General features: G+C 45.3%; 1 protein-coding gene across 1 annotated transcript in view; it reads left to right on the top strand.

Annotated features, from left to right (window-relative positions):
• BMP6 (bone morphogenetic protein 6) overlaps positions 1-21,560 on the top strand; it is a 103,519-nt gene extending 81,959 nt beyond the window's left edge. The window contains exons 3-7 of the mRNA XM_086740231.1: positions 7,591-7,739; positions 9,527-9,724; positions 17,513-17,589; positions 19,823-19,933; positions 20,028-21,560. Of these exons, the coding sequence (XP_086596357.1) occupies positions 7,591-7,739; positions 9,527-9,724; positions 17,513-17,589; positions 19,823-19,933; positions 20,028-20,177 (685 nt within the window). The 3' untranslated portion in view covers positions 20,178-21,560. The remainder of the gene's footprint in view (positions 1-7,590; positions 7,740-9,526; positions 9,725-17,512; positions 17,590-19,822; positions 19,934-20,027) is intronic.
• Positions 21,561-22,071: the final 511 nt, after the last annotated feature.

Raw genomic sequence — 22,071 nt, 5'->3', positions numbered from 1 at the left:
GATTTGTATATAGTGTGCATATATTTGCAGATGATAGAGCTGTTTCCGTGATGCTATAGAGAGACGTCTGTCCGCATTTCAGTTCAACTCCCACTATGGGTATGCGATTTGTTGTGTTTTAGGGTGGTTGGTTTTTAGTAGTTTAAAAGTCAAAGTGATTCTGGATGAAGCTTACTTGTTCCATAACCAGCTGGCTTTTTCTACCAAAACTAAAGAATAGTGTATCAGTGCCTTATTTCTTTTCTTAAAGGACAAAGATAAATACTATTCCTTTGCCCTCTGCTCCATCTTCCTGCCTCAAACTGCATTTAAACTCTGAGCTGTAGTACAGCTACAATACCCCGTAGCCTCATGAAATCATGGTAAAGGAAATGAGAAGTACATCTCCTATCTCTGGCAATTTTTTCTCTTTTCACTCTTCCTGTTGTAAAATGTTCATTCCTCAGAGCTCTGGAGCTCAAGACCATGAGCTGGATGTCGGGGGGACATCCTTGCACTCAAATATCGGTGTTGGCTTTGGTGGGGATTATCACAGACCTGTAGGCTGAGCTTCCTGAAGTCTTGGCTCGGGGAGACCATATTCTCTAGCTCCAGGCTCTGATCTTCCACTCCTTGCCAGATGCAGCCTTGAAACCAGTGTTTCACCCTGCTGCCCTTTCAGTGAGCCTGCAAGACTTAACCCCCCCATCCCTGCCGACTTTACCTCCAGGGACGATGCCTGCAGTGGTACAGGACAGCTTGTTCGGCACAGGGGAGCTTTTATCAGACAGAGCAGTTGTGGTGTGGGGCTGGTGAGTGAGCAGCAACAAGCTGAGTTTCCCTGCTTATCCCTTCTGGTGCATTCCCATGTCTGGATGCATCCAGGATGGTGCTCTGCTGCCTGTGCCAAACTGCAGACCACCTCCGTATTTTCCTGGCATCTCCATTTAGTGCTTTTTCCTCCCTGGCTGTCAATCCTTGCAAATTAGTGCCCAATTACTAGTCTTCTGTTTCACCTTAGAAGTAACTTCATTTCCAGGCTAACAGCTCTTAACATTTCCTTCCTCATTTCCAAGGTCGTGCAAGTCTCCCCTTGTCCTCTGGCCCACAGATGGTCTAGTTTCTTCAGGATGGTTAAACTGACCCTTACTTCTCATGGAATGATAGCGACTGCCTTTGCTTTCTGTGGCAGCTCATTCCAGGTGCTGGCATTCCTCTGCCTGAGGCTTTCTGTACAAGCGAGTGCTGATTAATTAAATTTTGTACAGTGCTTTTAAATCTTTGGAATAATGGTCAGTTAGACATCCTAAGTTCTTAATGTTTTGTATTGCCTCTGTTGGCAACACCTCATGCTGCGTGAGCTCAGCATACAGTCTGTTCTAAAAGTAATACTTTTAAATTCAAAGTAGCACTTACATCTACTGCAAGATGTTTCACAGGTTTGAAAAGGCTGATTTCAAAGTTTTATCTATGTAGACCTCCATGCAACTCTGTAAGACTGAGCCAGTCGTGAGTGCAGTTATTAGTCCGTCGTTAGTGGATAAGAGCAAAAAATCTCGCTAGTTTGCTGTGTGCAGGATGATTTTTACAGAAGGTTGATGTCAGTGTGAACTAAAGACTCAGATCCTGAGGTACGCAGAAGAGAAGAGTATTTAGAAAGTCCGTTAATTAAAATGTAAATCCCACACACTTCTGTGCAAAATTCCCTTTTGAGAAACTGCTGCTAGGCAGTCTAGACTATTATGTCAACTTGTCTTTGAAGAAAAGTAAACAAAAAGGTTCAGCTGAGGAAGGTTTTAGGGACTTATAGTAATTAATGCTTTGGTAAATGGCTGTTGATGCGTAACAATCCTTTAAACACCTGGGTAATTGCAAGCTTTGAAGTTGGGCCAAAAATGTTGTTCCAAGATCTGTAATTAAAATAAGAGACCTTTAACTTGGTCATTTTGAAGGTGAGATTTCTGTTTGTTCTCACTGTCTCCCTGGTAAAACTTCTGCCTGGTCGGGGAGAGAAGGCCAGGGAGGGTGGGAAAGTAAGAAAACTGAGTTCAACAGATGCTTCTTTAAATTTAGCTCTTTATAGCTTTGGTGTTTTTCCTGTAGCAAAGTTCCATGTTGTAATGTGTACCCAGAACAGAGAAATTATTTTAATGTGGACATTTCACTAAGTAGTAACTAAGATTAACCACTTGACCTGTTTACTAATTTGACTAAATTCTAATCTAATTAGTGTTCAATTAAAGAGAATTAACACCCAGAGACATGTCGTTGAAAGGTTTACACAGAGGTTTCACTTAACTAAATATTTATTTTACAGGGGAGAAAAGCACTGAAATTAAATGCAAGCTGTTTCTCCTATAAATGCCCTGAGTAGACGGTTGGGATGCCAGCATTAAGAATAGTAGCTATATTTGATATTTATATCGGACAAATCAGCTAGCTCTCTGAGGACACTGGAGCTAAATCCTGCCTTCCGAATTACACAGGCTGTATTTCTCTGGTAAACTGTGTACTTCTTTCTGTTTATTGTAGCCATTTGTGATTACTCTGTTGACCTTTGCTTCTCTGTCCTCCTTCAGAGTCTTCTGAAGGCCATGGAAACACTCCTATTTATTTTGTGGGACTTGAGACTGTACTTTAGGGCACTGATCCAGAGCAAAGAGGTCCTGTTTCGGGTTGGGAATCTCTAACTTGCATCTTCCCATTTAATGTCCTCTCTTATCTCAGGAAAGCTGTTTCAGCTCATTGCCTCAGTTTCTCCCATTCACTTGCTCCCCTTTCATCATCTAAGGTTAATATATGCTATGCCTGCAGCAGCCTTATTATGGAAATCATTAACTGAACTAATGCAGACAGATGGTTAAGCACACTGAAAATAAAGATGAGACTTTTGGGCACCTTAGTGACAAGGAGGTGACAGTAGCTGTGTGAAAAGCCAAAGGCAGATTTAGGCAGAGGTGATGTTAAGAAACTGCCTGTTTTGGTGATGACACTTCTCTTCTGTACACTGAATTTGAAAGTCCTGCTGTGCAGGTGCCAGAGGTCCTGTGATGTCCTTGACGTGCAGGGTTGCCTGGGCATGAAACCTCTGGACTGACTGCTTTCTTTGGCCTATGCCAAGAACAGATACTCCCTATGTGCTCAGTGATGCTGGCTCATGCACTTCTTCCAGCCCTTCTTTTTCTATTTTTCCCATTCTTCACACTCCCTTCCTGTTTTACTCAGGTCCCATCTTGCCTCTGTTATTCTCAAATGCTGACGTTTTCAGATATCCTTCCATTAATGTGACTGCGTACATGGTTGCCTGCTTTCTCTTGGAAGGCCATTGCCCCCTCACCGCACAGGATCAATGTCATCACTTAATGACTAGAAATTCAGTACTTTGTTTCATGCAACTTCCTTGGTATACAATCCATTTCTCACCTTCTTCTCCACTCTTCAGATTTTGCTTTGACTGTGGGCTTGCATCTACTTTGTGTATAACACTCTTCAGCATGGTATCTGATTGCTTCCTAAACTATTTATTTTTTTGACGTAGCTATAAGGCGAAGCTAGTGGCGTGGTTCTTGCCGTGTACATGAGACGCCGATACATATACCGGTGGGGGTCAACTGTCTCCGCTAGGTTTAGCTGCCACTTTCAGACGTTTTTTTCTTTTCTCCAGCACCACCCTTTGGCCCGCAGGAATCTGCTGCTCATCTGCTGTGTGCTCAAACTTTTGCAACAGGTAGGGCCATAGAGTGTGGGCCTGCTAAGCAAACACCGATGCCAAAAATGATCCCTGCCAGAATCAGCCAACAGTCCAGCATCAGGACTGCCGATAAGGCTATGCAGCAGCTTTAGCTCTCATGCTTTTTGTCATTCTTTTGCAGCCGTAGTGGGAGAGGAATGGAGTAAATGCGGAGAGAAGGGAAGAAAATCCCATTGTGTGGCTGCAATTCCCTGTGAACATTGTGGACATTGGGGCAAGACTGGAAGTGTGAGATTCTCATCACTGACATCCGTCACTGTGTTTGTTGGCAGCTGTGTTGCTGCAAATGGCAGCAGTAGCAGACTGTAGCCCTCTGTGAGCCATCGGTGCAGGAAGATGCCAGTAGTTTCTCAACTACTTGTAGAAGCAGAGGAGTGCTGAGTCGGGAATGATGGGCCTGATTCACAGAGGTGTGATGGCCATGAGTACTTTCTACTCCCTTTTCTCTGCAGACTTTTTAGTTTTATCCAGGGTCTCTCCATCTAGTCCTTGCAGGTCCATGTGTCCCCCACAGCTGCAGCAAATCTTGCACCCTTCCCCATCTGATTAAATAATCTTTCCCTGCCACCTGGGGCCAGCCTGGAAGATCTCGCAGTCCCTATTCCAAGATCAGACATCCTATGGCTTTTTTTTGCAGGAGTAGCAAGGACATTTCTTCTCGGCCGTGTTGCTGTAGGGAAAAGCATATTGCCCTCAGGTGATACATAGTATTTGGTTTACCAAGGGGAAAGAGGGGAAAGTGTGTTCCTTGCATACAAGAAGTCTAGAGGGTTTTGTTCCTAAGCTCTGAATCTCTGCTGAGCCTATGTGGGCTGCAATTTTCAAGTACTTACTGCTTGGTCAAATTTGAGGTGATTTTCTTAAAGGAGGAAGGACATAGAGCATTTATATCTGAAAAAATAAAGGAGTGGTTAAAGACTCTCAGTTAAATTGTTGGGATTCTTTTTATGTGAGAAAATTATTTTTTTTTTTACTTAATGTTGTCTTTGGAAATAGGTGATCGAATATTTTTTCCTTTATGCCAAAAAAAAACCTAGTAAAAAATGATATGCAATTTTGTGCATCCAGGTGAGGTTTAGGTGACAAACAGGCTTAAGCAGAAAATATTTGGATGTGTTACCTGTCCTCATTACTGCTGTGACCTACAATACCTGTGGGATGAGCCTTCGGTCGAACAATGCAAAAGTCAGGTGAATAGCAGAGCTGATTGAAAACCTGTGTTGCAAAGAGTTAACTGGATTGGAAAGCCCAGTTGTCCATTTTTCCACATTTTACAAAGGAATTGAGATATTTCCAAAGTGAGTGTGACATCCTGGGATAAAGTGGACCATTCTTTTTTGGTAGAGTTGTACCTTGGTCAGGCAGTTTGCTTGTTGCATTTGTGGAGGGCACTAGGATGGGGTAGACCTACTGGAAGGCATGTCTGTATTTTAAGTAATCTAATAATGATGAAGGTTTCATCTGGAGAAAAAAAAAAAAAGTCTGATTTGGTAGAAAGAAGAATTGCATTTGGACATGAAAAAATCAGTGATGTAAATACACCCTAGGAAGTGACTGAGTCCTTTGTGGTTCAGCAGCATGAATCTAAGGATTATAGTGGATCACAAGGTGAGCATGAGTTAACAGTGTGAGTTTTGTGAAGAAGCCAAAATCATATTCTGACATGTATGAGTAGAGACATAGTCTGTGAGATGCATCAGGATTATCCTTCCACTGTACTTGGCATCAGTGAGATCTTGATCTGAGTTGGGTCTATAAAGAGCAGTGAGAATCATCCAAGTCTATAAAATGTGGCTTGCAAGGAAAGACTGAAGACGTTTTCTTAAGAAGGGGAGATTGTTATGGCATTTAAGTTAGGTATTATGGGAAAAGACAAAAAAAAAAACCAAAAAAAAGTTCTTCAGGTGAAACTCATTCTATTTTCTGGAAAGATGGTGGAGTTCCCGAGGCTGGAAATCTATAAGATCAGGTCAAGCAAACATCTCAGGAGTGTTGTGGATGTAGTTTATCCTGCCTGGAGTTCAGGGGAATGGGCTAGAGGATACCATGTGGTCCTTTCAGGCTTTACAATTCTCTGATGTCCAAGTGTCTTCCCAAAGTGCAAGGCAGTGGGAATATAAGCTCTGAGCCTTCTCTTCATGTTTTTGCAACCTGACTAACCCCGTGCGGTTGAGTGTTCATGAGGGTTTGCTCTTACAGAGTTCCCAGCAGCTCTGCAGCCAGATATGTTTGGTTTGAGGGGACATAACACCAGAGTTAATCTAGTCTGGAGGCTCCACTGGGACATTTTCTGGAGCAGGTGAGTGCCGGAGAGAGTATGGCACTTAGAGAAGGGGAGGCGGGACAGGAGATCAAAAAGCTGTTGGTGTGAGGGGGAAGGTCAGAACAGGTGCTAGGAAAACCCCTTTTCAGATATAGTCCATTTGAAGCATTGGAGAGGACCAATGTGTAAGTCGTATTCAGAGATGGGAATGATCTAGCAATTCATTCCTCTCTTAGACCTGGAGAGGGGAAGAGTGGTCTCAGCTGCAGCTGATGTTTGCAGTCTCCCTTGAGCAACACTTCAGTTTATATACCCTGCCTGGGAAAGCCCAAATCTTTCAACTTCAAGGTTTCCAAAACATGTAGCAGCTGGCCAGCCCCAGCCACTTGCTGCTGTTGGAGGTGAAGGTCAGAGTTGTTCCTGAACCCTCTTCCCGTTGGAGGAGCGGTGGCAAAAATTCCTGTGGGAAAGGCTGCTGAGTCAACTACAGAACGTGCGGCTACCAGCGAGGTGAAGGAAAGCCTTTATGCTGTAAAAATAGCTGCATTAGGAGCCCTAATATACTTAAGTGCTTATTTTTCCATGTGTGATCTCATGCAAACCAAGCTGCTGGGCAGTATGACATAGCAGTTGGCCAAGAATAAAATGTAACTCAATCAAAATGTTTTTTTTCTGAAGTTAACCTTTGGTGGGTGGAAGAGCCAGGTAGTTTGTTTTCTCATTTCCGTTAAGTTACTGTTAGAGAAAAAAATCCAGGAGGGAAAGACAGGTGAAGATGGGATTGACACCTGGTATCCATTTTGTGACGATGTCCACAGGTTTAGGATAGGAATTGTAGCTCTCTTGCAGAGGAAAGTTATGCCTGTAATACAATGAGAAAATATACATGGGATTTCTCTGGGTACTTTTCCAGCTGATTACATTGAACTAAGTTTTGGTGGGCATTTGATGCTGCAAAAAAGGTATAGACTTGATAGCACTTGAAACTAAAGCCCATGAAGGAGACTGAGTACCAACAGTCTTGGAACAAGGTGCTCTAATCCCTGTTGATAAGCATCAGAAAATTGTCTTTAGAAGCCTGTAGAGATTAATTTTCCTTCACTCTTTGATGCTTGGCCTGTTAGGTGGTTTTTTGTGGTTTTGTTTTGGTTTGGTTTGGTTTTTTTAGTCAATTGTGGTAGATCTGTATTGTGGAGGGTGGGCTGAAACCACGAAGCACCTTTAACAAAAGCCATTGAATGCCTGGAAATTATGGTAGTTTGACCGCCATCCTGCCAGAGCTAGCAGCACACTCTTCAGGGAGAAGAGTGGTTTACGAGTCCCTTGCCAGTGGAGAAACACCCAGACATAAGGACTAGGGTTGCTTTCCTCCAGCCTCGAAAATGGTGAAGAACCTTTGTAATCCTGAATTTTACATGCAGAACATGTGCATCTCATGGCAAAACTCTGGATAAAAACAGGTGGATTTGAGGGACTGGATTTTTTTTCTAGCTATTAACATCACTTTTACTTATTCAGGTTTTCTTGTTTCTGTAACAGCAGAAGCTGTGTGAGAAGATCCCAGGCATCACAATCTTGTTATTACACTTCTCTGCAGGGCCTCTGACCTGTTCCTGCTGGACACCCGGGCGGTATGGGCCTCAGAGGAGGGCTGGCTGGAGTTTGATGTCACTGCCACCAGTAACATGTGGGTGATGAACCCTCAACACAACATGGGACTGCAGCTGAGCGTGGTGACCCGGGATGGTAGGTTGCAGGCCAGTTAATGTGAGTAACCTCGCAAGCCTCTTGGATGCTGTCTAGAAGTGGTGCTAACAGAGTCCAGTTGTGATGTGGGGAGTGAGCACCCTGCCTTCATAGGCAGCTGTAGCCAACACCTTGAACAAAGCATCTGAGGGCACAGATTGAGGGCTGTTGGCTTCTTGGCTCTCCCCATGAGTGAGGTCAGGCATCTCTGAACAGTGCCAGGATGAGGTGGTGGAGACGGCCTGAGGTAGGGTCCTGGTTCCTGAGTTGAAGGTGGAAGAGGTTATGGGGCTGGGATCCTAGCTGAGCTGAGGTTTAGGGGTGAGAGGTAGAGAAGAGAGCAGGTGTATGGGTATGTGCCTCCCCATGTGGGCTTATGGTAGCCCTGCTAGCTGCTGCAGCTGCCATCGCTGCTCAGATCTCATCAAATCTAAGGTGGGAGCCCTGCACTGGAGAAGCGATGCAGTCACTGTGTGGGGCTGGTGCCTATGAGGGGGCTGCAATGATAGCATTTCATAGCCCACAGAAACTTTGAAAAGGAGAGAAGAAACTGCAAAAGAGCATGAAATTGAGTGTTGGAAGATAAGTGGTGGGGAAGGAGAGAATCTAGATGAGCAGAAGGTGACCAAAAAGATGACAGTGACATCTTTTAGATGGGATTTAGACTTGCTGGAGCGGGTCCAGAGGAGCCCGCAGCACAGGAGAGACATGGACCAGTTGGAGTGACTCCAGAGGAGGGCTGCAAAAATGATCCGAGGGCTGGAGAAAGGCTGAGAGAGTTGGGGTTGTTCAGCCTGGAGAAAAGGAGGCTCCAGCTGAGACCTTATTGCAGCCTTTCAGGACTTAAACGGGGCCTATAAGAAAAATGGGGACAAACTTTTTAGCAGGGCCTGTAGCAATAGAACAAGGGGTAATGGTTTTAAACTAAAAGAGGGTAGATTTAGACTAGATATAAGGAAGAATTTTTTTATAGTAAGGGTGGTGAAGCACTGGAACAGGTTACCCAGAGAGGTGGTAGATGCCTCATCCCTGGAGACATTGAAGGTGATGCTGCACAGGGCTCTGAGCAACTGGGTCTGGTTCAAGGTGTCCCTGCTCCTTGCAGGAGGGTTGGACTAGATGGTCTTTAAAGGTCCCTTCCAACCCAAACTATTCTGTGATTCTATGATCTTTCGTCTATAGGAACCACTCTTCAACCTTGTGTTTTTTTCCTTTCGCTTCAGGCTGAGGTTTGGTATAAGTATGGGGTCAAGTGAGACCAGAGGGGCTGTCCACTCTTCTCCCTAAGGAAATGCAAGTGCCAGCTTCCCCCTCCCTAAATGGGCTGAGAGCGCGTCCCTGTGCTCCTGACAAAAGCATCCCATCTCTTTACCTTCTGCTTTCCCTAGAGGTCTCCTAATCCCATCTCTGCTTTTTGTGTTTCACAGGCAGCAGAACTAATTTGGAGAGCAGGTATAATTTAGAGAGCAGTTTCTCAGCAGAACACATCTAGACTTTGTGTTTTATATATCTGTGCATATACCTATTCAGTGACTAAACCGGAGTAGAGATGCCATAAGGGTACCAAAGAGCCTGGTGCTGCAGTGGACCCTCTTGTCTGAGATGGATGGAGTGCTGTCATAAAAATGTCCACAGGTCATGATGACAGGAGGGGAGTGTTTAGTGATAAAAGAAGAAGAGTGTGAATGAGAAGAAAAGAAACACTGCTCGTGGGGATGCTGTGATTCTGGAAAGAGCAGTCCAACAGCAGTGATTCTCTAACACTCACTTTTCTGTTTGATTTCAAGGTTTCAGCGTAAATCCTAGAGAAGCAGGCCTTATAGGCCGAGATGGCCCTTACGACAAACAGCCTTTCATGGTGGCCTTCTTCAAAGTGAGCGAAGTTCACGTTCGGACCACTAGGTCAGCGACGAGCAGACGTAGGCAACAGAGTCGCAACCGCTCCACCCAGACTCAGGATGTTTCCAGGGTGTCTAGTGTCACAGGTAATCATGCAACGCCCGTGTTGTCTGGAAGCTGGAGGTACTTCTCGTAATGTTTCACTTTGCTTTGGAGTGCAAAAGCAAGAAGGGGGATGTGAGGTAGGATGCCCTTCCTTGGGGGAACAGGTTGCACCTGCAATGGGATGGGAGAGGTAGTCTCACAAAATGAGACTTACAGGAGTCCTCTCGAATCCAGGGTGGAGTCCAAACCCCCACGTGAAGCCGCAGCCATTGAATTTTGGGGGATGAGGCATTTTAACTCCAAATATTTTGCTTCTAGGTTGCTTGCTATGCAGTGTGTGTCTAGAATTGCGCTACATGAAGTGCAATATTTAAAAGATTCCATCTCTGCGTACACTGAGATTTATGGTGTTGCACATACATATTCCCAGCAGAGTCTTCTCTCAGTTTTCTTTTGAAAAACCCTGGTAGAACAGCATGAGATCTCCCTTTCTTTTTTTTTTACCTTGTGAGAACAGCAGCATATACATGGTCAAGTGCATTTCCAGGCAGGCAAAGAGGCTTGCCTGTTTGCTGTGGAAAGGTTTCATGTTGCGGGTGGTGTACAGCAGCCTTGTGAGTGCTGTTGGGGGCTGGTGGGACAACAGGATAACTCTGAAATTTTGACAAAAATTGAGTGTGTCCTGTCTTCTAAGTCTTGTCTGTTTTCCAGCTGCTCTGCAGTGCATCACAGCGCTGCAATTCCTTCATTCGTTGAGTACCTTCTTTCATCTCAAATATTTCACCCTGTTCCAAGTTACTTGAATAATTTGCTTATGCTGCCCCCTTCATTTCCAATAGGATCCCTGCTTTTCCCATGTCTAGAAATGATTATACCCCAAGGAAGAGAGGTGGCTGTATTTTTTAGTCTGTTTTCAGACACAGCACAGGGAGATGAGCCAGCATTGTCGAAACTTAGCCAGTGTGAATCCGTAGGCTGTCCCCTGCTCTTGTGTGCTCGGATTGTGGGTGAGTCCACTTGAGGTGGACTATGCTGGCCATGGCACTGGGAGCCTGCAGGGAGCCGGAGCCAGGTTGGGAGCACCTCCAGGGCTGGCAAACAGGCTTTGGGCATGGCTGTGTGCTGATGCAGCCCTATTGCTCCAGCCCAGCGTGGTGATGGACTTGCCCTTTGGGCTAGTGCATGCCAACAGTAGTTGGCCACTAGCAGCCATTATGTGTCCTCGTGGTAGCGGTGGGTTCCCATGCCATGCCATGTAAGTGCCAGACTCAGTTGGGTATGAAATGTTGCTTCATGGATTTTTAAGGGCAGGAGGAGCAACTCGGTCCTGCAGCCTGACCTCCTTGAGGGAGGCCGGCCAACGCCAGAGTGGTGTTGCTGGAGCAGTTACCGTCGGATGTGGTGTGAGAGACCTCTGTCAGCCCCGCAGGTGGAGCTGTCTGTTGGTCCCAGTTGCTGAGAGCTGTGTTGGTCCTGGTTTTCCTTGGGGTTTCCAAGCTGCCGTTTCAAAGGCAGACATCATGGCTGCTCACCAGGTTAGTTTCTCATGGGATGGGCTTGCCAAGAGCATAGGTATTTTATTCATCTGGGCATTATAAGCAATAAGCCCTGCTGTTACACAGGCAGCATTCAATTCTCCCACTCAGCTGGGCTCAGCTGCTGCGCTCCGTTCATCATGAGAGACAATTTTTTAATGCTTTCGCAGCGCTTTGGGAAAGGTACTTGCTGCGTTGCTGTTTTGTGGCACTGGTCATGGAGTCAGGGTAGGCTCCAGCTTTCTCTCCCCAGCTCCACAAGCTTCGTGGTGCTAAAAACAAATTTTCACTACTATTAAATCAGGCAACATGACTCAAAGCTCCAGAGGGAGCAGATATATTGGGCAAAAAGGGCCATTTTTACATCTCTGCTTTCTTGACTACACCACACATATCAGGTCGTAAAATTATAAAATGACAAAAAGGGAAAAAATAGGTAGTCATTCTGTGGTCTCAAGGGTTTTTTTTGAGCTCTTCTAGCTCAAAGCCATCTTTAATTTAAAACCTGGAATTTGGCAGCTTAGTAGTCAACAAGGTATAGTTGAGCCTCTGTGGATTTAAGGTGGGGGAAAAGAGGGGAATTTAAAGTTAAGATGTATGTTTGGTTGGTTTCTGTGTTTAGAAAAGAGAGACTGCATCAGCTTATTTTCCTTTCTAAGTGTGACGCTCTTAGACTCTGTTCTCCTTAAGAAGTGGTCTATTTAATAGCCGAAGAGGCACCGATGACTGATATGGTTTTTGGCATTAAAGACATCACAGGGATTTTTTCTTTTTTAGTTGTGTGGGTTCCTGTGTCTGTGCCCTTGATGTTGCATGTTGGGGCTGGGGAAGTGTTTGCCCCAGGATGAAGCAGGATGTGAGCCTGGAGGTTACCCTGAAGGCTGTCTTGCTCTTCTGAAGGTGCCCTGATATACCTGAACCCTAAGTAGGTGCTGAACTGGGATACTGCAGTCCCCTTCTGTACACCCCCCTGCCTCTGCATCTTCCTCTCTTGCTGTATCTTACGTCTTGTCAGATTTTTGGTCTATGCTCCTCCCTGAGCCAGGATTGCCTCTGTCTGTCAGGGCTTGAAGGCAATTTCTCCCCTGGAGAGCAAGACAACCAACTGGTGATGATGTTCTTTTGTAGATGGAACCTTCCTTCCTTTATGTTAGTGAATACACAGGGTTTTTTTTCCTTCAGTCCAAAAATGAACCACTTTTCCAAAAGGTGCTGTGAGTTGGGTTGGTGCATTTTATTTAAAAAAGCCCAGTTTACTGTCTGAACATGGAAAGCATTTCAAGTCTTTCAATTTGGAGCATGTGAAGTGTGCTGCTGGGCTGGTACTGGATCTGGTGAGCCATGGGGTTACGTGAAGGCATGCTGCTACGTGCGGGATTGGGACCCCGCTGTGCTCCCTTTGATGTGTACTTGTCGTCCTGCCGTCAGTACCAAGCGCTCAGATGCTAAGGTTATGGCTGTGGCATAAGAATCTCAATGGTCTGTATTTTTTCGCCAAGAATGCTGATTTCCCTGTATTATAAACACGTAATTATGACTGGCTTATATAAAACAGAACTGAGTAACCCCCATGGTTATAAACTGCTTTGACATAGAACCCTGCGTCAGTGCATTGCTGGAGCCAAGTTCTGTTCTTCTGCAGAAGGAGGATGAACAGGAAGAAATGGAAGTATTTTCATCTGTTGAGGCAGAAAATCATATACCAGCTCTGGCCCAGGACACGGAGGAACGAGGTGGGTGGGAGGAGTGTGGAGGTGTTTCTCTGCAGTTGTCTGCAGGATCTGGAGGCCTTCACTCAGCTGTGTCTTGCAGTGGGTTTAGCTCATGCTCTCAGACTCTGGGCTGACCCTCTAGTTAACCTGAGAAGATGGGGACTCTCTTCAACATAACAGATGGTGACCCTCGAGCACGAGAGCTTCACTGCTGTACGGCCAGCTCCTCTGTGAGTTACCTGAATGCTGGTTTCTGTGCAGGGCTGTCTTCTTGCCCGGTGGCAATAACTCTTCTCTTCTGCAAGTCAGCCTTCAGGCACATCCCTTCCCATCAGCTCCTCCTTACAGAGAGAGTTGCATTTAAATGTCTGACTTTGGGCTGCGCTGGCTCTTCTGAGTGAAACTCATGCAACACACCTTTTCGGGTCCTTCTCTTTAGCCACCCCAAGGCCTCTGGGACTGGTGTGAGGTGCTCTGTGAGAAATGGAGGGGCCCTCCACCGTAGCCTTTCCTTCCAGCAGACACGCACGACACCAAGCAGATTTACCCCCACGTACAGGAACTAAATACCGCAAAGGGCAGCACGCACAAACACTGGAGGCAAATAAGGCCAAATGCTTTTGCAGTGGCAAGGGTCTTCTTAGTAAACATGGTTATCTTGCAGCCAATCTTCTCTTTAGTAGAGCGCTCTGATGCAGACTGGAGCGCTGTGGTCAGTGTTTCTGTAGGTGCCTGCGCATGCGGGTCCACGTCAGCCCGACATCTCCCCTTCTTCCCACCCAAGCAGATCGCTTTCATGTGAAGTGGGCTGTTATTAACTGCGTGATCAGTTTACACCAGCTTTATCCGGACAAATCACCAAAGTCAAACACCAAGAAGAAGGGGCTGGCCTTGGAGACCTCTGTCAAAGCTATTTTGGACCACAGAAGCAATTAATTACCATGTGGAATTTGGTAAGCTGGCACCTTGGGAGCAGCAAGGGTGTTCTCAGATGGATTTACCTCAGTAAATATTTATGTATTCTTTGCCAGCACTTAACGTGGGAGAGGTTATAGGAAACCTAAGGTGGGTGCATAAGCATCTGTAGGAGGAAGACCATTAGGGTCAGGGTATTCTCTCTCCTCTTTCAGCAACACAAATGCCAGTGTCCAGCCTTAAGAGAAACATCTGTGCTTGCAGAAAGTCAGACTTGGGCAGACAGCATTCAGTGCAAGCAAGCCGCAGAAACAAGCCGTCTTAACTGTGCTATTCTAACTGTGTTGCCCTGGAAGTTATTTTTAAGTGCAGAACTAGGGGTTTGGGTTATTTTAAAATCTCTGTTTTAGACAAAATAGTTTGCAGTGTGATTAAATGCGATGCCCTGTAAATGCCAAGCTAGTATTTCTGAATTGGTACATTCATGGGAAAAAGAAACAGTTTTGCTAAACCCACAGGGAGCCTATAGGCGCTCCCAAAGCAACTCCCTATGCTCACAGACGTTTTGAAGGTCTCTGGCAAGCAACCCCTGCCAACGGTGTCGTGGCCGCGTAAGCCAGCCCTGTGGCGGTTGTTTGTAGCGTCCCCCAGCTGCAGGCCGCTTCTCTCGGCCTCCTGGCTCCCCACTGCAGGGCTGCTGGGGAGGGACGTGTAGCCCGTTGCCTGTTGGATGCTGTGCCCTTGCGCTGCAAACCACCTCAAACAGCAATTTGGCCTAAAACGGTTGAGCGTGCTCGACTGGGGTAGCTGATTCTGCTTTCCAGGCTTTGGAGAAAATGTGTTGTGGAGGCCAGCGTGGGTAGCTCAGTGAGCTTTAGCTCATCGCCAAAAGCCTTTGCCTCCTGGATTCCTCTTTTTTCAGGCCCGGAATCGGATGTAGGTGTCTCTGGGGCATATGCAGACCTTGAAACCATAGGGAATGGATCATTATTATGGGCATCTGTCCTACAGTTGCGCTAAAGCAGATTCCATAGACACAGTAGGCAAACATTTAACAAGAAGAGAGGGCAGGGGAACTTGGGGTGAGAGTAAACAGGGGAGAGTGCAAATCCTGGGAGAGGGGATGTTTAATATGTTGATGTTTAAGAAAGCAAAGGCTGAGTTTGGGCAAGTGAGGAGGCAGAGCTGTCTGCGTCTACCTTGGATGGAGAGTAGCCGGTGCTGGATGCAGTGTAAATTGGGTGAGCCGGTTGCCAACCAGTGAACCAGGGCACATTTTGGCAGGCCGATTTCAGGCAGTACGAGAGAGGAGACATTCGTAGCATGTTCTGTTTCGCGTAGCTTGTTAAGCAGCTATTTTTTTTTTCCTTTGTTTTCTTAAACTTGTGATTGCTCACAGCCTTTCTTCCCACTCCTGTTTTCTCTGCCTCCCTTGCCTTCTGCTCTTTCCCACAGCTGATTTGGGTAAGTTGTAGCTGGGTTTGGGACGTAGTGTAGTTCTACTCACTATTCAGTTGTGAAATGGTCTCCACTGTAACTCCACTGTAACTCCCTGTCAAATACAGAAGGTTTTCCCCTGGGTGAACAACATATTTGCCATTGAAGAACAATGAAATTGTGGTTTTAGGTACTTAAATGAAAGCCTTTGACCACTAAAAGTATCTTCTGCTCATATTTTTTCTTAGTTATGACCAGATCATTTAGAAACATCGCATGCTAGAAATTTGCTCCTGGGCTGAGCCAGGGACTGAAAAGCTTCATCTGAAAAAACCCCACCACACCCTGGTTTCTACAGGCTGTGTCTGGTTTGAAAATGGAAAGCTTGAATAAAGAAACTTGCCTCCATCCTTGCTACCGAGCGCTCCTGAAAGAGCGAATGTTTATGCTGCAGCAGGCTGTTAACCAGCTCTGCTCACCTGATTAAATCCATGATTGAAGCGAAGCTATTGAAAGTCTGAAATGCAATCCTTGAAGTTTAAAACCCAAACTGCTTCTAAAAACAGCTCCCTAATCTTTGGTGGTTTGGAGGCTAGGTTTGAGGTGTAGGGCTTTTTCAGACCTCAGTGTTAACTGTATCCAGCTGTAATGCTGTCCTGCCCTTAATGTCAGTTGGATGTGCTTTTAGTATTATAGTTTTTCTTTTGAATAAATATTTGCATTTGTAGTTCCCAAACTTTCAGGGGGGTGGTGGAGGGAAGAAAAAGAAAGGCTTATTCAGAGCCAAGGAAAAAGTCACTAAAAATATTTTTCTATCCCAGCTGCCGCATTTGGGGAAAGCTACGCTGGGAGGGTGCCCTTTCAAACCGTGTTAGGGGTACGGGGGGTGGGGGGCTGGTTAGCCAAAAGGCCCAGGGCAGCGGGAGGCAGGCGCATCAGCGTGTGGCATCTGCCTGCTGACGGAAGTGCCTTTACTTATAAATGAGGCGTGCGAGAGGAGAAGAGAGGAGGCCCCTGTGGGTAAGTTACCAGATGAAAACACAGCCAGTCTGGGTCCAGCTCCATGACGAGCACACGCTTGTCACTGCATAGATGGGAACTTGGGATCCCACGCTGCTTGGCCGAATTCTCCATCATCTCTTCCTCTCGTGCTTCTCTTCAGGCACGAAGCGTGGGTTCAAGCCACCCTGCTGCGAAAGTGGTTTCTGTGGCTGCTGCGCTGAGGTCCGGCAGCCACCCGAGGCGTGACGAGATCAGCCACCGCCTGTCAAGGCTGGATTTGTGCAGCCACCCAGGGGTGAAAGGCCCCTCTGTCACGGCTCGGCTCCTCCGCTTGCTGTGGTTCCAGGTGTTCGTGTGCGGAGCCGCCTCTCTTTCCAAATATAAATGGGAAATTCTACTCGCTGTCAAAAGCTGCATTTTGTAGGGCCATTAGAAACAGCTCCTGCATGGTCGAAACATCCTCATACGTTGCACCATGGCAAGGGGGAAGATCTCTGGTCAGGGCTTTGCACCCTGCGGCCCGCTCTTCATGCAGTATTGGCACAAAGCAGAAAGTTAGTGTTGAGAGTGTGTCAAATCCTGTGCCATCTGCAGATAAGCGAGTTACAGGAAGGAGAAACTTGTTTTTCAGAGCATGGCTTGTAAAGGTCCAAGAGTGGAGGTGATATGTGGAGCCGTCTATGATGTCCAGGGCAGGCTGAGGGTAATGCACAAAGCAGGATGGGACCATGGCTTTGCTGGCTGTGGGACATCTTGGCTGTTTAAGGACTTCTGCTAACTGGTAACAGGAGCGCAAGGCGATGACTGACCTTCCCAGGGTTGCAATTCTCTCAGTAAGTGTGTGCATTTTGAGCTAGGGGGGCACACGTCAGAAACCACAGCCAAAGAAGCAGGGTGAGTTTGAGCACCCAGCAGGGATGTAGCCTGTGCAGAGCTGAAGGAGTAGATTTTTTTTTTAAGAAGTCATTTTACTGGAGGTGTTTTACAAGCACTGCTTGTCAAGTTATTAAAGTTAGCTGAAGGAATTATAACCAAGTCGCTGTTACTTGGGTGCCTCCATTCCCACAGGCATCTTAAAAGCTTCCGCCCTGCTTTGGATGTCCCTCAACACCATTAGCTACTGAGGGAGCTCGCTCTTCCTCACTTCTGACCCTGCAGCTGTGCCCTCCAGCCATGCTTTGCCTGTTTTACTTTCTGAATTCCTGTTTTGTTCTTTTTCTTTTAACAGATTACAACAGCAGTGACTTAAAAACAGCGTGCAGAAAGCATGAGCTCTACGTTAGCTTCCAAGACTTGGGATGGCAGGTGTGTGATGTTTCTCTCTGGGTAAACCGACATTTTGTTATGAAATGTTATCTAAACAGTGTCATGGTAATTCCACTCGAGGCTGCCATTATGCTTTAAAATGTCCCTTGTGCCTCCCCACTAAAACCAGTCACAGGGAAGGGCAAATAAATATTGACAGTTGTGACATTTGATAAGATCCAGAGGAAGCTTGATACTTTATCATCAGATTCAAGTCTACAGTCATTCTCATGGGAGTCACGATACGGGCAAAGGCTCATATCTGTGTACCTCTAATGATAAGCGAAAATATCTGATGCTAAGCAGTGATTTTAACAAAATCAAGTTTTTTTTCTAGGGATCAGCCTAATTTTAACCGTTGTGTTAAAATCCTCCACCCTGCCTCATAATTAGAACTGACTGCAGTAGGTGGACAGAAGACTTTATTTAGTTGCAACACTGTGAAGCCAGAGAGTTATTTAAGAGTAAGTTATTTAGGGCCAGGCCATAGTGTCATCAGACATCACATTTCAAAGAATGCCCTTATCTTCTATTTTTAAAATGGTTTTAGTTTGTTGGTTTTTTTTTTTTTTTTTTCTATCATTCAGCACTTTTGTGAGGGAGGTCCCATTTTTATCAGCTAATGTTTTTTACCAGATTATAGTTCAGGATGCCAGGGCTGCCCCTGCTGCTTCTGTAATACTTTTTATGTATTAAAGTCCTCTCCCAGATAATTGGACAGCAGCATTTTTTTTGTAGCTTATATCAACTCCATCCTACTAGCCACAACTGTGGCTGCATGCTGACTCCATTCCCCAATACTTGTTAGTGGCTTTTTTTTTTTTTTTAACTTGTGCAGTCTTTCCGCCTCCTCCTTAGCTTGCTTGCCCTGCTTCCAGGCAGGAAGCGCATTACAGTTGTGAAGTTCATGGTTTCGAAGGCACCTTTCTAGTTGCGGACTTGAGCAGGAAGGTAAGATGCTGCCAAAGGAAGGCCACAGGCCAGCAAGGCTCTTTGCAGGAGTTTGAATCCAGATCCTAGTTGTTGTAGGGAAATGATGGAGGCAGGATGGCAGTTGTTGGGCACTGTTGTGTTCTTCAGAACATCCATCAAGTTTTTTAGCATCAATTTTTTTTTAGCAGTAGAGTGCTTCCCTTATTCTTACAACACATTAAACCACAAATTTAATTACATGGCTTCTGTAGTAGGAGAGTGACTGTCTTATGAAGAGCAGCTCGGTTAACCAGGAGCAAATTATAGGTGAGCTAGTACAGTAAAGTGAAGAGTGGTTTTGCCATGCCCAGGTATCCTCATGTTAGCAATCGAACAGCAAACTTGGTTAGCAAAGCTGCAGCAACAGTCTCTGTCTGCTCAGGCCTGCTACAGCAAAATTCAAGCTAACCCAGGTAATCGTTGTCACTTAAAGGGAAAATCCTCTCAGAATTATGTCCGTGGGAGGAGAAATGTCTCCTCATAACTGGTGATGGTTTTAATTTACTTTTGGCTCTTTTGTGTCAACAGCAGAGAAGTTGTAATTTTTTTTATTAGCCCTATGGTGAAGAGTCACCTTCTTCCATAGTGTGGCACTCAGTGTGACACCAGGGCCACCTGCTTGCACATGCAGCTCAGGCCCCTCATTTGGGGGGGTAACAGCTGGCAGAGGTGGAGAAGCTGTTACGCAGCTAAAACTTCCTACAGTGGCCTGAGGAGACCTAGTGTCCCTGTGGGAGTATATAAGGTAGATTGTCAGTGAGGCACCACACCAGCTCCATTCTGGAGCTCCCTGTTTGAGTTGCATGTGTACATGCACACACATGCATGTACAAGATTTTTCTCTAGGAAGGGACACCAGCTGAGGCTGAGCTTCAACCTAGGAAGGGTAGTTCAGCCAGAGAGCCTAACCTGCAGGAAATGTTGGAACATAAAGGCATCCAAACCACAGTCCTCTCAAGGCAACCCAGCAACAGTTAAGCTGTGCATAGCTGTGCACCATTCTTTGGACATTAAAAATCAGTGCGTCTGTGGAAAAGTCATGGCTTCCAGAAAAAAAAAAAAAATTAAAAAATCCAAAAACCAAACCACCAACAACCAACAAACAAACCCAAACCAACCCCTAACAGTTTCAGTGAAAACACATTTTCACCCTCAAGAAAAAGTTAGTGGAAAATTTTCAGCTGCTCTTAATTGCATGCAGTTGTCTGTACAAGCTGGCAACTTTTACATTTGAATCACGTTCTGTTTGTTTCCTAAAAAGGACTGGATAATCGCTCCAAAGGGCTACGCAGCCAACTACTGTGATGGGGAGTGCTCATTTCCACTCAACGCCCATATGAACGCAACCAATCATGCCATCGTACAGACTCTGGTAAGTCTCCAGAAAGCTCCATGCCAAAGCAATAGGTGAATGTATAAACAAGTTACCATTGTCTCAGTTGTGTTTTTTTTTTTTTTGGCAACAGGTTCATCTTATGAATCCTGATTATGTTCCCAAACCATGCTGTGCACCTACCAAACTAAATGCCATATCTGTTCTTTATTTTGATGATAATTCTAACGTAATCTTGAAGAAATACAGGAATATGGTAGTAAGAGCTTGTGGCTGTCACTGACAAACAGACTTCACCTGGACTCTGTGATGCTACCATGAACTTCCATCCTACCTTCCATGCTTTCATGAACTACCTGACCTTGGAGAAAAAAATAACTGATGAACCGCCTTTCAGAACACCATGTATGTGCCTTGTGCAAGGAAGGGGTGTGGGGACCACACACTGCAGTGCAAGCAAACTGCTGGACTTCTTCCAGACTGACCCTACGCTGCAGTGGCCACTCAGCTCTGCAGAGCCGGGCACGCAAAGCAGCAATATGGCCACACATGCTTTATTTAGCTGGGATGGTTGTAATCTCACATCGCAGCTTGGCCTTAGCCGTTGCTGGGATGCATGCTGCAGTTTTACCAGATGGACATCCAACACCCAAACCAAGTGAGAGGTGTGTTGTTTTTTTTTCTGGCAGGGAGGGGAAAGATGAAGATGGAGATCGGGAAGCTAAAGTAAAGAAAGGGGTGTTAGTACTTCAGCCTTAAAGCGTACATCATCTTGTACAAGAGAATATAAAATTCCTAAGTTTAGGAATTGCGTTTTGTCTGGAAGGCCCAGTTATTGCACCTAGACTGTTAGGCTTCTCTTGAAATTTCATGACAGTAAGCATCTTAAATTGTGCCAAAGCAAATGTTTCAGTTCTCTTATTCTCCAAGCACAGTTTAAGTAAGAAGTCTGATCCTGCAAGCGTAAGAGGGCTTGGCTGCACCATGTGTTAGAAACACCAGCGTGAACTCAGACCGTGGCTGGTCTTTCCTGTTCACTATTTGACTGAGCAATAGAACTTTACCCACTTGTTCTGATGCAGCTTCCTCCCACTCCCCACGTGGAGCTGTCTCATCTACTACCACTTGCCCAGGAAGGAAGCTGGGATGCTTCTACAGCTGTAATTCAGACGTAAAAGTTTAGGGGCCATTCATTCTCTAGCTGGACAATTTATTTACAGGAAGACAGAATGTCAACAACATATGCAAATGTTTGGCCAGCCTTTCCCCTTCAACTCACGCAACTAACTGGTATAAAGGACACGGTCACAGCGTAGCCCGGGTTTGTCTAGCAGAAGCTAATAGCAAATCATTTTGATCAATATTAAACTTTTATTAAATGCACTTACCTCTAATTCTTGCATTTAAAAAGCTTCTTGTAAATACAAGCTATAATTTATTGCACTTGTCAATGTATATTCATTGTGCTGGATCATTTATAGAAAGACTGCTTTTTAAAAAAGTTTTTATTTAGAAAAATCTCAGTGTAAACAATTGTACCACTTTGATTTTATACAAGAAACTCATGAGATTGTGCTTCACTAGAAAGTTGTTAAAAATGTGATAATAAAGGCTTCCTTTAAGGCAGAAGTATATACATTGAGCTAATACATCTGCCTGTACAACACTTAGCTTTCACTGTGGCTTTTTCAACCTTACACATTTTTTTAAACCGAACAGAATCAAAAGTTCTGGCCAGACAGTGAAGTACCAGGAGAAATTAACTGACTTAAAAGTTTAACCTACTCCATATGATGGACAAAAATTAGCATCTTGACAGATTAGTCAAATTAGCCTGTAGCCATCCTCACTCCATGAATTTCTGTGCACATGAGATGGCAAAATTCAGTCCTCGGTTTGCTGTTGCCACTGCGTTGTGACAGTCTCTGCAGTGTAAATTCTTTGGCTTTCACTTATGTCTAACATGGAACATCTTACGCACCAAAGAATAGATTCGTATTATAATCCAAGGCACCACAGGGTGCATGGTCCTAGCATTCAAACTTATCCATGCTTAGAGCTTGGAAAAAAAAAGGTTAAGGCTCAAGAAGAGTGGGGAACTATTTTACACTACTATACTGAATGAAAAGAAGGAAAAAAAAAAAAAAAAAAAAACAAACACACCACCATTGTACTAC

Source organism: Chlamydotis macqueenii, chromosome 2 (genome assembly GCF_036417535.1).
Source record: "Chlamydotis macqueenii isolate bChlMac1 chromosome 2, bChlMac1.mat, whole genome shotgun sequence".
Taxonomy (NCBI): domain Eukaryota; kingdom Metazoa; phylum Chordata; class Aves; order Otidiformes; family Otididae; genus Chlamydotis; species Chlamydotis macqueenii.
Note: the sequence above shows the minus strand (reverse complement) of the source record. Positions and strands in the feature narration are given on the sequence as shown.